At 33.0% G+C, this 14,476-nt stretch overlaps 4 protein-coding genes across 4 annotated transcripts in view; all 4 read right to left on the bottom strand.

The window, feature by feature from the left end:
- LOC21409374 (receptor-like protein kinase 2) overlaps positions 1 to 376 on the bottom strand; it is a 2,099-nt gene extending 1,723 nt beyond the window's left edge. Inside the window, exon 1 of the mRNA XM_010115095.2 lies at positions 1 to 376. This exon is cut by the window's left edge and continues 1,723 nt beyond it. Coding sequence (XP_010113397.2) covers positions 1 to 343 — 343 coding nt within the window. The 5' untranslated portion in view covers positions 344 to 376.
- A 3,893-nt stretch (positions 377 to 4,269) lies between these two features.
- On the bottom strand, positions 4,270 to 6,078 carry LOC21409375 (LRR receptor-like serine/threonine-protein kinase FLS2). Its single transcript, XM_010115096.2, has one exon. It carries the CDS (start codon positions 5,676 to 5,678, stop codon positions 4,398 to 4,400), a length of 1,281 nt encoding a protein of 426 aa, XP_010113398.1. The 5' UTR covers positions 5,679 to 6,078; the 3' UTR covers positions 4,270 to 4,397.
- A 3,422-nt stretch (positions 6,079 to 9,500) lies between these two features.
- LOC21409376 (probable mannitol dehydrogenase) lies at positions 9,501 to 11,919 on the bottom strand. The gene is made up of 5 exons (XM_010115097.2): positions 11,724 to 11,919; positions 11,340 to 11,453; positions 10,443 to 10,956; positions 10,175 to 10,328; positions 9,501 to 9,837 (listed from the first exon to the last, which is right to left on the bottom strand). Exons 1-5 carry the CDS (start codon positions 11,819 to 11,821, stop codon positions 9,638 to 9,640), a joined length of 1,080 nt encoding a protein of 359 aa, XP_010113399.1. The 5' UTR covers positions 11,822 to 11,919; the 3' UTR covers positions 9,501 to 9,637.
- Positions 11,920 to 14,272: 2,353 nt separating this feature from the next.
- The window catches only part of LOC21409377 (probable rhamnogalacturonate lyase B), a 9,008-nt gene continuing 8,804 nt past the window's right edge, over positions 14,273 to 14,476 (bottom strand). The window contains 1 exon segment of the mRNA XM_024177063.1: positions 14,273 to 14,476. This exon segment is cut by the window's right edge and continues 10 nt beyond it. Coding sequence (XP_024032831.1) covers positions 14,295 to 14,476 — 182 coding nt within the window. The 3' untranslated portion in view covers positions 14,273 to 14,294.

The raw sequence follows: 14,476 nt of genomic DNA on the forward strand, positions 1-14,476 counted from the left end.
CAAGGACTCGAAGAGAAGACAAGTTGCCCAGATAAGGAGATAAAGTACCGGACATGATTGTGTCAAAAAGAATGTCGTTTGATGAAAAAAGGCCAGGGCGAGAGACATTTATGACTCTGCCTAAAGAGTCACAAACAATGCCTTCCCATGAAGAGCAACAATCAGAGGAAGGATTCCATGAATGGAGGAGTTTTGAAGGGTCGGAAATGATGTTGTGCTTGAAGTGTAGAAGTGCTTGTTTGTCTACTGCATGGCATGCCTCAGAAATCACTAGAAGAGAGAGAATTAAGAGAGAGAAGATGAGATTGAGAGAGAAGGCTTTTTTGTACTGAATGGGAATCATCTCCTTTTTTCTTTTTTGGTGGAAAATGGAAATTGTTTGTGGGAATGGAATTGAATGTTGGAGAAGATGTTTTGTTGGGCTATTTATAGTGCCCGAAAATGTGTTGGTGCTCATCAGACGTGTCATGATGTGTTGGTATTAAATTAAAAACTCAAAAGACATAAAAGTGGAATCGCTCATAGTCATATCTAAGTAGCTAACTAATCCACGCTCCATCGAGAAGTGTGTCACATGGTTCATAGACACTAGACATTTTCCCTGGATACTTTTTAACTTTTGAGTTTTGAGCGTTGCAGCCAAATATAAGCTCGGGCTGCCCGGCTAGGCTCGGGCAGTTAAATACAAGCTCGCGGCCTGTTTAAGAGTATTTTTAGACTTAGACGAGCGGTCTGAAATTTTTGGACGGATCGGGTCAAATTTCGGATAAAAAATCAGTATTTTAGGATGGTTGTGAGTGGTCTGTTTAAAATTTCAGCACTATTACAAATTAGCAAAAAAAAAAAAAAAAAAAGAGCAAGCTTTGCCACACTTGATATGTTGCTACGCATCAATTCAGATAAGATAGCAGGATAAAAAGTTACTTGACAGAAACTATTACATTTTTCAGTAGCATTTTGTATGTATAATCTGACTTGACTCTATAATAAGATGTAGAGTTCAAATTCTTCTATCTTAATTTTTTTAATTGATAATAATAGATAGCATTTTTTTTATATAAAAATTGTCTCTCTAATTCAATAATTATCTAGGACCAAAAGTTAGTACGCATTCTTGAAAAAAAAAAAAAAGTTAACAAGAATTGCTTCACACATGCACGAGCATATGACGGTTACTCAAATTCTGTCCTGATTGTGGTTGCTATATACTAGACATTGGCAAAAAAATTAGTTGTTGGATAGGATAAGTTTTTGGTAACGACAAAAAATTTCATGACCATTGTCCAGAGTTCTAAATCTTAAAATTTTATAGAATCTAGAGTACTATATATACCACATATCATTTAATTTCAATGTGATCCAATGCAGTGTTATAATTGACGTGTTAATTATAAATTTAACATTTGAGTGTAAAAAATATTTTTCAACGCAATGTTATTTATTGTGCTAAATTTTTTATATGTTAGACTTTGTGGTAAATTTCTCAAGTATAGCATGAGAAATTTGACATTTGATTACTATTAGTTGAATTTTTTACTTTTTCATATAATTATTACAACTTTTACCGTTTCTAATTATTTTAAAAATAAAAGTTTACTTTTATGATTTTTAAAACTCAATGATTATGGGAAAAAATAGATTTAACACTTCAAATAGCATTATGCATCAGAGTAAAAATGAAAATAACATACTATATCACACTGTTTAATGTTAAATATACAATTACTATTAGTATTTGTATTGGAGATGGTCTAATATATTCAGAAACCTGGATAATAGTTTACAACTTTCAACTTTTATCTTTTATCTTTACCATAAGCAATGTTCTCCTTTGAGATTGCAGCTAGTGTGTGTTTTAACTGATTATGAATATAGAAAGAAGCTCGAGGGTGTGTTTTAACTGATTATGAAAAGAGCATGTCATTGGAAATGATTTAAGATTAGTATGGTATAACCAACTAGCAATTTCGTTAAAGGAATGATTAGTATTTGAGGCCTTTTTAGAGATACTTAAAATTTTAAGAAATGCGTATACATGTGATAAAAGATTTTATGTAATTTTTTTGGTACCTACACTAGACTATCTAATATAAGAATTATTTTCATACATGACATGATTTATATTCGGTTAATTAATTTGCTAGTTAATGTAAACATATTACATAGTAATAGGATGATCCAAAATTGACTGAGTGTGCATTTATAATGTATTCACAATTCAATTTTCTTTTCATTTTCTGAGATAATGCTTGTGCTTCACCGTGGTTTTAAAAAAAAAAGACAAATTCTTACAAAATATTTCTTTAAAAAGTTAAAAGTTAATTATCTAATTATTGCAAGACAAGTAGGCAACACTGCTCAACAACTAGTATAAAATTTTATGTTTTAAAAGTATCTTTAATCTTTTTCTTTTTTTTTAGTTTTTATTATATATGGTATAACCTATTAGTTAAAAACAAAAAAAGAGAGAGAGCACATGCATTAGTTGGTAGAAACTCAACGTATATGTGAGTTAACCATGTTTATAAAAAGGGTGAAAAATAAATTTTGAGTTAAATTTTTATTTAACATAGTATCAGAGCATAATTGATGACTATAAAGATTCGAACCTAGAACCTTATATAACTAGTTCTAATACCATGCCAAATAATCACCTAACCCAAGAACTCAATAAGTTGAGTCATTATTTATTATTTATTATAGTAGTGATTGGCAAAAATATTTTGATTGTGTAATCATTATTCTTTCACCTTGATGATATTATTTTTAGTTTCAATCGGTAGAAATATATTGATCACAAAAAAAGTTTGAAATTTAAATTAAGAATCTATACACATAAATTATTACAAAAGTTTTATAGTTTAGTTTTTATTCAATATGGTACATTCAAGTAACCACTTAAACTAGAAAATTTAAAGCCAGTTTGGTATATGGATGCAAACTAATGATTTTAATTATAACTTTGAAATTCAATTTTTTTTGTGTAAGAGAAACACTGTAATATAATTAAAATCATAGATTTGAACCCATGAAAAAACTATATGCCAAATATACCTTTAATAAAATGTATTCAATATAACTTATTTCTACTACAACATTGTTTAGAAAACTACTTTGATGTAGAGTCGTTCAATGGTAGAATTAGTAAGTCCATAGTGCAATTGAAAAGCATCGACCCTCAACAAAATAACAACTTATACAATAAAACTTGATGAAAAGTGCTAACGAACTCCATTTTGACTTTTTAATGTTGGAAAAAAACCTAAGAATTTTAATTGGTTTCTTTTGTAAAAAAAAACAGAGAGATATGTAACAGATGAAACATTTTAATAATAATTCTTTTAAAATTTTTGATAAAATTTTTTCCCTAACAACTTTTAAAAAGTTTTTGAACAGAATTTTTAGTTAACTTGGTATTAAATGAAGGTGATTGTGAAAACTGAACCTGCGACATTCAACTGATACCAAGTCAACTAACAACTTAACCCAAGAAACTCAATGAGAAGTTAAAATTTCTTATTTATATTTTAGGGAGAAAGAGGAAAATATGCTCACACTTGAGATGAATTAAAATTAATAGGCCAATAGTTTACAGAAGTTAATAAATAGGCCAAATTACTATTTTCGTCCATAACTTGTCTAATTATGAACTATAACTTGACAAATTATTATTTATAATTTGTCTGACTATGAACCATAACTTAACAAATTTATCCATAATTTATCTGATTATAAACCATAACTTAACAAGTTATGACTTATTAATTTCTATAACTAAAAATTAACCTATATACTTTCTTAAACTTTTCATATCGGCCTATTTTCTACTATTTCCCTAACACTACAAAAACGCTGTGATAGTCATATACAGAAGGGCATGCAGTACGGCCCATTATGCAAGCTCTGATAGGCCACTATTATTTGATGGATCACTCAATATGGGCCGGGCCCATAAACGCACATCACCCACACTCTAAACTGGCGCGTGGAACAGACATCATCGGAGAACCAAGCTTTCCATAATCCGCGCGTCTGTTCCACGGATAAGAACATCACGTGGGGAGTAACGTTCGTGTGCCAGAGGAACATTAATACAAATTAAAGAAAAATATGAAAAATCCCAAAATATACAACTTCTAAATCTAAAGCCGTTTTAGAACTTTAAAGTGTTTAGATTAGATCACTTATTTCGTCATGTACTTCCAGACAAGAACTCTCCCATAAATAATCACTTCGTATTTGACAACAAAAAATCTTCTTTTTCGCTTATCCAACAAAAGATCTTCTTTACTAAATATAAAACAAACTTAGTTCCACATTGACCGCAACAAACATACAAAAAGACGGGGGGAAAAAAAAAACAAAAAGAAATATTATCTTTTTTTTTTTTTTTTTTTTCAAGGAATTATAGGTCCAAAGGCTTTACACTCGGATAAAGATTTCTGCTCACCGCCTTGGCAGAAGAAGAAAATCTCGGGACACCGGAACAGGCAGTTACCGGTGAGCTCAACATGGGCCGAACCGGGTTTGAGCTGCAATAACGGGCCGGGTATGGGCCCAAGCAAGTAATTCCGGCCCAACAACAGCCTCGAGAACGGGGAAACTCCCCAACTGGGAAAAACCGTTTTAACGGCGTATTGCGTCGGGATCATCCCCGTGAACTTGTTGTTCTCCAAAGACAACGCCGAGAGCTTCGGCATAAGGGCGAAAAACGACGGCAAAAACCCGCCGATTTCGTTGTCCTTTAGGTCCAAAGCTATGAGCTGGCTCTCGACGACAACGCCGCGGAAATACGGCGGATGTACGGACGAGAATCTGTTCGAGGAGAGACTCAGTTGTTGCAGAGACTGGTGAGTGAACAGAAACGAAGGGACCGAGTCACCGAGTCGGTTGTGACTCAGATCCATCACCTGCAAAAACGACAGTCGTTTTATACCCTCCGGGATTTTCCCTCCCACGCTGTTGTTTCGGAGCGAGATTTCGACTAGAGAGGGCGGGAGATTCTCCGGGATTTCGCCGGAGATGAAGTTGTTGCTCGCGTCCAAGAAGTAGAGGTTTTGAAGAGAACCCAGATCGGGAAACTCGCCGGAGAAACTATTCGACTGAAGCTCAAGCCTTTTCAAGCTACTCAAACCTCTCAGACTCCCCGGAATTTCGCCCTCCAACCGGTTGTTATCCAGGAAGAGCTCTTCCAAACTCGATAGAGCTTTAATGGCGGTCGCCGGAATCTGGCCGGAGAATGAGTTGCCGGAAAGAGCGAGTCGCCGGAGCCGAGTCAGGTTCGAGAGCGAGTCGGGGATTGGGCCGGAGAAGAAGTTGTTGGAAAGGTCTAGGGTTTCGAGATAAGGGAGGTTGAAGGAGAGGGAAGCGAGTGAGCCTGAGTAACCAGCCTGGTCGAGGGCGAGTTCGGTGAGTCGACTCGCTCCTGACTCGTCCACTGAGTCGCACCTGAACCCGCACGTGAACTTGTCGCTGAAGAGGTTGTCGCATGGGTCGAGTTTGAAGTCCCATGAGCTTACGCACGACCCCGGACTCACTGAGTCGGGATCCAACTCGTTTTTGAACTCTTTCAAGACTTGGATATCTCCCCAATTTGTCTTTGATTCTCCTCTGAGCGAGAACAATGTGAATGTAATTGCTAGAACAAGTGGAAATACAGAGAGATTTTGTGCACCCATTTGGGAAGAAAAGAAAAAAGGATTGTGTTTGTTTATGGAACTTGGGATTTGCTTAGCTTAGCAGAGAAATGGGGGAATAAAGATGAAGAAGAGGACACCCCAGTTAATCAGGACCGTTGGTTTTGGTGAAATGAAATCAGAGAGTGAATCTCCATGGTATGGAGGAGAGAGAGAGAGAGAGAGAGAAACAGGACAATGAGTAAGAGGGGTGGCAGGAGATGAATATTATGGCTTATTGAGTGGCTCTTCTCTGTTGCTTTTTACCTCTCAGACTACAGAGCTCTTTTTTGTGAATGGCTTCACGGGCAAAATGTCAGAAGTTTTATTTATTTATTTATTTTTCATTAAGGCTTAGTATAAATCATCCATATTTGGCGGTATGTAATGGTACTTGGGGACTTGGGGACTTTGGGAGAGAAGAGGAAAGCTTGCTATTTTATTGTACTATCGATGTTTGTCCTAATGGCGACATCTAGTTTGATGATATAGTGACGTCTGTTTGAACCCAAGCAGGAGAGAAGAAGGAAAGAAACATTTGGCTTCTCATTTGACTGTTGAGCTGGCTCAGTTGTCTTGTTCATCTTTTTTTATTGCTCAAGACATGGTTTTTTGTTGAAGATGATCCGTTTATTTTATTAATTTAAATTTATAATTTAAATTGAGATATAATTTTATATGAAAAATTTTTATTATAATAAAAAAGTTAGATGTGACTGTTTATGAGATTTTTTTACTATAATAAAATTTAAATTTTAAACTCGAATCGGTAAAGTGAACAGGGCCTAAAAAAAATAGGGCAAGTGATAACGGATCAAAAGAATTTGTAAATTTCGGAAGTCCATTGGGATTGGAGGAGAGGCCAGAGTAATGTGAGTCTCGTTTATTTTACTGATTTAAATTTTATTATAATAAAAAATTACATTTTAATTTAAGCTAAAACTCAAATCAATAAATTAAACGGCAGCAAATTATGTAATTGTCAAGAAAGGACGAGTTGGCCTCGAAAATGACGTGGTTCTTCTGCTTCTTGTCCTTTTGATTCCAATTTACTTTGGATATGTTCTCTAGCTTAATGGATTGAGATTTCTATGGTTTGTTTTCGATTTAAGTGGTTGGGGTCGGGTCAATATCAGAAATTATATAAATATATATATATATATATATTGTACATATTTTATTTTGATATGATTTTAATTAGATGTAATATTAAAAAATTTAAGGTTTGTTCTTTTGAAGTGTGACTTGAGTATAATTTTTAAGTTAAATTTGAGTTATAACTTGAGTTAAAGTTGTAACTTGAGTTTGTGTTTAGTTGTGTACATTTGAGTTATGATTTGAGATAATAATCTTTTTTGAGTTTGTGTTTAAGTGAGTCAAAACTTCAATTTGTATTTAGATAGTATTTTAATAAAAACTCAATGGTGATGAAAAATTTTAATATGGTATATGGGTGAGATTTTATTCGTCTTTTCGTTGTCAATGCATAGAAAAAAATCATCTCAATCTGGATTAAAACGAAAAAGTTATAATATTTTTAAGAAAAGAAAAAATACTGTTTATTAATTTGAGTTTGAGTTTCTGAACTCGAGTTGAAGGGGATACTTAAACTCGAGTTTTAGTCTCAAACTTGAGTTCAAACTCGAGTTTAAACTTAAAAGAATATGAACTTGAATAAAGTTAGAACTCGAGTTATATTTTTTGAGTTTTTTGGGCAGCCAAACACACCTTTATATTATCGGTACCGTGGAAGTACCCCAATAGATTTAGAAGACATTTGAAAACCTTACTTTGATATGCTCTAATTCATGGAGATAAGATTAAGAGCCAAATAATTGTTATATAATTCCACAATACATATTTTTATTACATTTCTTGATGCTGAAGAAATATATATATATATATATATAAAGTTTACATTATTTTAAGTTCCAACTTTATTCAAGTTACAACTTCAACTCAAGTTATAATTCAAATTCAACTCAAAAACACATTCTAAAAGAACAGACCCAATGACTTTCAAGTTTGGTGGGGCTTTTCTAGGCAGTCTTGCCACTTATGAAAAAAAAAAAAAGTGGTAGTTGCATAATTTCGCCTTTTGATTATAGGTTTACAGGCTTATAACTAACAACTTTGAATTATACAACAAAGATCCCCCAAAGGCCAAAAGCCACCCCATTTCTACAATGCAGATTCGCGTTTGGTATTTCCATGTTGTTACCACCTATAATAAAGTCTTACAACCAAAAAATGAGATATTGATATGCGGAGTATTAATAAAGTATTACTAAGAAGTAATATTTATATTTGCAATCAAAATATTAATAAAGAATGGCCCACCTATATTTTCATATTTATATTGATATGAAAAAGCCTGAACCATCCCTTTCTTGTGCTTCTTCTTAACAGAATTTAATGCCGGAGCTTTAGGATATTGTGTCTTTCTTTTAATTCATGATTTGAATAAGACTGAGGACTCAGAATATGTGGACCACTAGAAAAGAGATGACTTTAAGAAGTACGTTAACAATTTATCTCGTGACAGATCTTAATTAAAGGGGTTCGACCTTGGTCCTTATTTGGTTGGAGGGACAATAAGAAGAGGGACTTGGGATAAGAGGATTAATGCATAAATTTTAAAGACTCAATGTTAAAATCCGTGCGCTAATATATAAAATTACAAAATTAAGGATCCGTTTAGTTCGCTGATTTGAGTTTTTAATTTGAGTTGAGATGTGACGTTATGTGAGAGCTTTTTACTATAATAAAAAAGTTAAATGTGACTGTTTTTAAGAGCTTTTTACTGTAACAAAACTCGAATTCTAAATTCGAATCGGCGAAATGAATAGTGCCTTAATAATTTGATGGACGAAAAGGACTAAGGCCCCATTTATTTCATCAATTCGAGTTTAGAATTCAAGTTTTGTTACAATAAAAAGCTTTAAAAAATAATCACATTTAACTTTAAAAAACTTTCACATAAAGTCACATATTAATTCGAATTAAAAACTCAAATCAACGAACTAAACAGACCATAATATGATATGGTTAATAAGGTAATATTTAATTCATGAGTTTAAAATTATAATTCATAATTATAATTTTTTTAATTTAAATTTTTTAAAAGAGAAAAATAATGTAGCAGAATCAACTAGAATTAACTAGCCGTTTTGCTTCTTCAACGTTGCCTTTCCTCCGCGCATGATTGGATCAACTACAAGTAATTAAACAAAAGGACGGAAACAATTGATTATTACAGTACGTGATATTATAATATTTTTCTTGAGAGGCATATTACACCAATCAGGTAGCTATATAGATGATGATCAGGAAAAAGGTTAGCTATGTAGATGCTATAGGACAAAAGGCAACACAAAAGTTGTTAAGAGGAAATTAACTAGAATATATTTTGACCACGTATCCCTACGGCCTACTCACTGGTTTCCCTTAGGTGACCAGTCAAACCTGGCCTGCTTCTCTTTTGTTATTTTTGCCAACGCTCAACAGATACCGCCAGAACAGATTTGTGATTCATCTCAAACACAAACGCCTTTAATTCCCACTAATCCATAATTCAGCGCTTACCATAAGCCAACTATACAAGGCTTACATAAGAATTAAGAATGCAATAATGAACTTTATAGCGACTATATCGTCGAGATATTAAAAGCTTACAAACACTATTATTTCTTTTTTAGAATTTAAAATTAAAAAAGATGACAATGAATAAGCGACCACTTGTCGTTGCCATGAGAATCCCAGTTCTTGTAGTGTAAAATGAAGAAGATGAAAAAAAAGAAAACAAAAAAAAAAACCATCATGATGTTTGTTTCTCAGATAATCAAATCCTTTCATTTATTCAAGTCAAGAGATACTGAAAGAAATAATAATAATAATAAAAAAAAGCTGACAATCAATCAAATTCAGTTTTTTATTCTCAGAATTTCACATCTTGAGAACATTTAAGAATTCAATGTTTGCCCAACATCAATGACAAAACGGTATCTGACATCTCCTTTCTTAAGTCGCTCCATAGCAGTATTTACATAATCCATTGGGATAACTTCAATTTGAGATGTAATATTGTGTTTGGCTGCAAAATCTATCATCTCTTGTGTTTCTTTCATCCCTCCGGTGACAGTTCCAGCCACCATTTTCCTTCCTACATTGTGTCATCATCAATCAAATCACATTAGTTTCTCACGTGATAAAACTTTACACTTGCATTATTATTCCCCCCCATAACAAATCAAAATGGAGTGCTTCTATTTGTCCCTGCGGGATTTTAACCCTAATCATATGTATCAAACTTTGATAGGCTAAAATAATTTTTTTTCGATATATATATATATATATTTTTAAATTCCTAAGATCCACAGACTTATAAATAGTACAATATTTTCCGTTTTCGTATTTATTGAACATCCCAAGTTAGCACAGAACATGATGTCTAAATATTATTATTATTATTATTTTTTTGGTGCGTGTGCAAAACTTACCCAACAGCAAAGGAAAAACTGGTAGCTCAAGTGGCTTGTCCGGTGCACCAACCATAATCAGCTTTCCTTGTGACTTTAATAGACCAAGTAAAGGTAAAAGAGGATGCACTGCAGAAACAGTGTCAATAATACCATCCATGGTGCTCGTTGCAGCCTTCACAATACCAAAAACAACAACATTAATTGAATCAAACATTAAAAAAAAAAAAAACTCTGTTTAAAGTCATTAATTAAAAAATAAAACTAATCGAATCAATTATGTATGTACCAGCAATTGATCTTGGTCGCGACTGGCCAAAAACGAGTCAGCACCAAGATGTTCAATGGCTTCAACCTTCTTGCTAGGAGAGGTACTTATCACAGTGACCTTAGCCCCCATTGCCTTGGCAAATTTCACGGCCAAGTGGCCCAGCCCACCGAGCCCGACAATACCTACATGAGTACCGGGCTTGTCGAGCCCAAAGTGTCTTAATGGGCTGTAAACAGTGATACCAGCGCAAAGGAGAGGCGCGGTGGCATCAAGGGGAAGGTTGTCAGGAATTCTAAACACAAAGTGCTCGTCGGCCACCATTAGGTCGGAGAAACCGCCGTAAGTGGTGGTTCCGTCGTGGTACTCAGCACTGCACGTGGGTATTATTTTGGCGCAGTAATTCTCAAGATCGTTGACGCATGAATCGCATGAGTTGCATGATCCAACAAGGTACCCAACACCGACTTTGTCACCAACTTGGAATTTTTGCACTTTGCTGCCTACTTCTGTCACCACACCAACCAGTTCATGCCTGTATATATGCGTCCAAAATCAGTTCCACTTTGATGAGTACTTAAAGAGGGATTTGGAAAGTTACTTGTTAAGACATCCTTTTTCTTTCTGAATTATACAATGGATTCGACCCTTTCTCCTTCTGCTGTAGTATTTTTTTCTCACAAAACATTTAACTAAGAAAATTTTTTTACTTATAATTCTCTTATAAAAATTGAATTTAAAATTAAAATTATTAAATCAACGTTGAGTTTATGAATTTAGAATTATAATTCTAAATTCATTCTTATATTTTTTATGAAAAAAATATAATAACGAGTCACGATACAAATCCATCAACCAAACGCATAATGATTTAAACGTGTGAATCGAACCAGCCGTAAGTAAAACGCACGGACGTACCCGGGAACAAGTGGGTAGAGAGAAATGCCCCAATCATTCTTGATCATGTGTAGATCCGTATGGCATATCCCACTGTACAACACCTTGAACGTAACGTCCTTCTCCCCTGTTTCCCTGCAAATCAAATACATATTTAAACAATACCCAAAGCTTAGATCTTCCTCAGACGCGCAAAACTTCATCTAAACTTGGATTTGAAATGAAGAATAAATCGAACAAGATCCTGAGCATGTTTATTAATGGTCAAGAAAAGAAGTAGTTAAAAATCTAGTTTAGTTGATGGATTTGAGTAAATTTTTTTTTTTTTTTTTTTGAGAGAAAACGTTACAGTGAAAAAAGATTAAACTGTGATTCAAACAAATAAACTGGCTATAACTTACTTACCTTCGATTGAAATGGAAAGGGGAGAGAACACCGGAAGAATCTCGAGCCGCCCATCCAAAGGCCTTCTTGGTAATGCGTTCGCCGTTAGATGCCGCCATTTTTCTCTCTTCCAACAAAAAGGGTAAATATGAAATAGACCAAAAGTAGAGGATTTAACGACGAACTATTAAAGAACAGAGAGAGAGAGTGAAGAATTTATGACAATAAAGAATGATGAAACGATTGGATTATATAGAAAAAAAGTCGTCAGATGCTCAACGTTTAGTCAACGGCTGGCCGGGGTTAATACAAATTTTAATTCTGTAAATCAGATTTAATTTTTTTATTACAATAAAAAATACTTATAAAAATTATATCTCAACTTAAATTATAAACTCAAATTAACAAATAAAACAGACCTTTAACAGCTGACATAGGTTAAAATAAATTTTAACCTAGTTTATTTTATTAATTTAAGTTTTTAATTTTAAATTTTTACAGTAAAAAACTCTTAAAAAATATTAAATTTAATTTTTTTTATTATAATAAAAAAATTTTAAAAAATATTATATATCAACTTAAATTAAAAATTTAAACTCTAAGGGAACGAGGTACTTGTGTACACATGTTCTTGGCTTGTCAATCGGGACTTTCTCTGAAAATAAAATAATGTTTAATAATTGCCCGGCAGTGACGTGAAGATCTTCTCTTTGATTTCTCTCTGTGTTTTTTTCTTAGGACGAATTAGTTCGTACTAGTTTGAGTACAGTTGTTCACAACAGATCGGCCAAAAAAAAAAAAAAAAAAAAAAAAAAAAACCCAAAAAAAACAAAAAAAAAAAAACAAAACAAAAAACATTATGGTTTGTCGTGGGATACTGTGGCAAATATATCACTGAGCTGGTTTAATTGCAAAAATGTGCCGTTGGGTAATTTTCTAAATTTCTAATTAGGATGAAATCAGTTTAATTAGCGTTTTCCTATATCATAGGTATATCAATACAGGGGATTTTTCCGGTAGCCATTGAAAAAATATACTACTGATATAATTTTTATTTTTAACTGTTAAATTTATATTTATTTATGATTCTAATAAACAATAACAATTAAAAATATGAACTACAGATAAAAAGGTCTAGAAAAAAAAACCCATATCGCTAACTCTATATATAGATTCATATCGATCTATATGCACATTCATATCTCTATTCCGGAAATCAGTTTTGAATGGACTTTGAATAATAAGCACGGCAGTGGAGTAATTGGATTGTGATTACTCTATTACTACTCGTTTAGTATGTGAATTTAAGTTTTTAATTTAAATTTAAATGTGATTTTATGTGAGAATTTTTTACTCTAATAAAAAAATTAAATATGATTTTTTATAAGAATTTTTAATTATAATAAAATTTAAATTAAAAATTTAAATTAATTAAAAGAACGAAATTTCGTGTGAAATTACTTTCCATGAAGGTGGTCGGGCCCACCACTTATTTATTTATTTTTTAAAGAAAGTTAAGTGTGTATTACGCACTAGTGTTTTATGGTAAGGAAACATTATTTTAACGAAGCAAATTTGAAAATGTAGCAGAGACCTTGTGAAGCATGGAGTAGCAGAATCTCTAGTGGTGAATTGATGAGATCGACGAGATCAATAGCTCCACGGAGATCTGACGTCGTTGTAGATCGGAGTCGAGGTCGCCGAGATCCATCGCTATTCACGAGTGGCGTCACCGGCGAGGTCGCACAGAGCTTCGTGAAAGTATAGAGCGGTCGCGAGAGAGAGAGAGAAAGGTGGGGGAAGAGAGAGAGAGAGAGAGAGAGACTTGATGCCGGCGGAGGAGAAAGGAAAAGAGTTTGAGCAGAGAGTTCGTGAGAGAGAGAGAGAGAAGGGAGGATGAGAGAGAATAAAAGAGGAATTGTTAGGGTTTAGATCGAATCAAGGGCATTTTAGTCCTTTGAATTGTATTTAAAATATTAGATATATAAATGCCCTTTGAATGGTATTTAAAATATTAGATATAATTTTTTAAAAGGGTAGAATTAGAAAGTCCGGTGATTATAAGTGTAAAACGTTTGATTTACGAATTTAGAATAATGATTTAAAGTTATTTTTAATTTATGTGTAATTTTTATAAAAAAAAAAAATTATAATGAGTCACGAATTATGATACAAATTATGATACAAATTATACACCAAACACTCATGTAGTTCTCTCTACCATCAACCGTTTATCAACTGTTTGTTAATGTTGTAACTTGTAAATAGAGAGCAAGACAATTTAAGATCCTTAACATGTAATTGAACCTATTAGTAAAGTATGCTCCACAAGCTAATAATTAGGTTCGTCGTTGAAGCCAAAGGATTATCCAGAAACCACCCTATAAATGTAAAATGCTTTATTGATATTTTTCATGAACAAACAAATTACAATAGAGAAACAATATAAAAAGATGGAAACGCTTATTTTTTATTTTTTATTTTTATTTTCCATCAAGATCAACTAATAATTTTTTTAAAAAAATAATATAAATGAGTGAATAATAATTTGTAGTCCTTTTCTATACATGACACGTATGTATAATGTATAAATCATGTTAGAGGAGGTCCTTCTAGTCTGATGTAATCATACATTAGTCCTTGTAAAAGGTCGTTGTTTCTTGTTTGAGAAAGATATATGGTGTTCTTTCCATGTTGGAGTAGATAGCTAGGAACATTTATGCTGTAAAACCAGTACAAGCCATGAATTCCATGCCTTGCAATGGCATTGTCTT

This window comes from Morus notabilis, unplaced genomic scaffold (genome assembly GCF_000414095.1).
Source record: "Morus notabilis unplaced genomic scaffold, ASM41409v2 Scaffold384, whole genome shotgun sequence".
NCBI lineage: Eukaryota > Viridiplantae > Streptophyta > Magnoliopsida > Rosales > Moraceae > Morus > Morus notabilis.

Excerpts from the sequence above, each read along its gene's own strand:
- LOC21409375 (XM_010115096.2), bottom strand. The coding sequence starts at position 5,678 with ATGGGTGCACAAAATCTCTCTGTATTTCCACTTGTTCTAGCAATTACA.
- LOC21409376 (XM_010115097.2), bottom strand. The coding sequence starts at position 11,821 with ATGGCGGCATCTAACGGCGAACGCATTACCAAGAAGGCCTTTGGATGG. Across the intron at positions 10,957-11,339 it reads CTCTACCCACTTGTTCCCGG|GCATGAACTGGTTGGTGTGG; the intron begins GTACGTCCGTGC and ends GCATATATACAG. Across the intron at positions 9,838-10,174 it reads AGTTTTTCCTTTGCTGTTGG|GAAGGAAAATGGTGGCTGGA; the intron begins GTAAGTTTTGCA and ends GACACAATGTAG.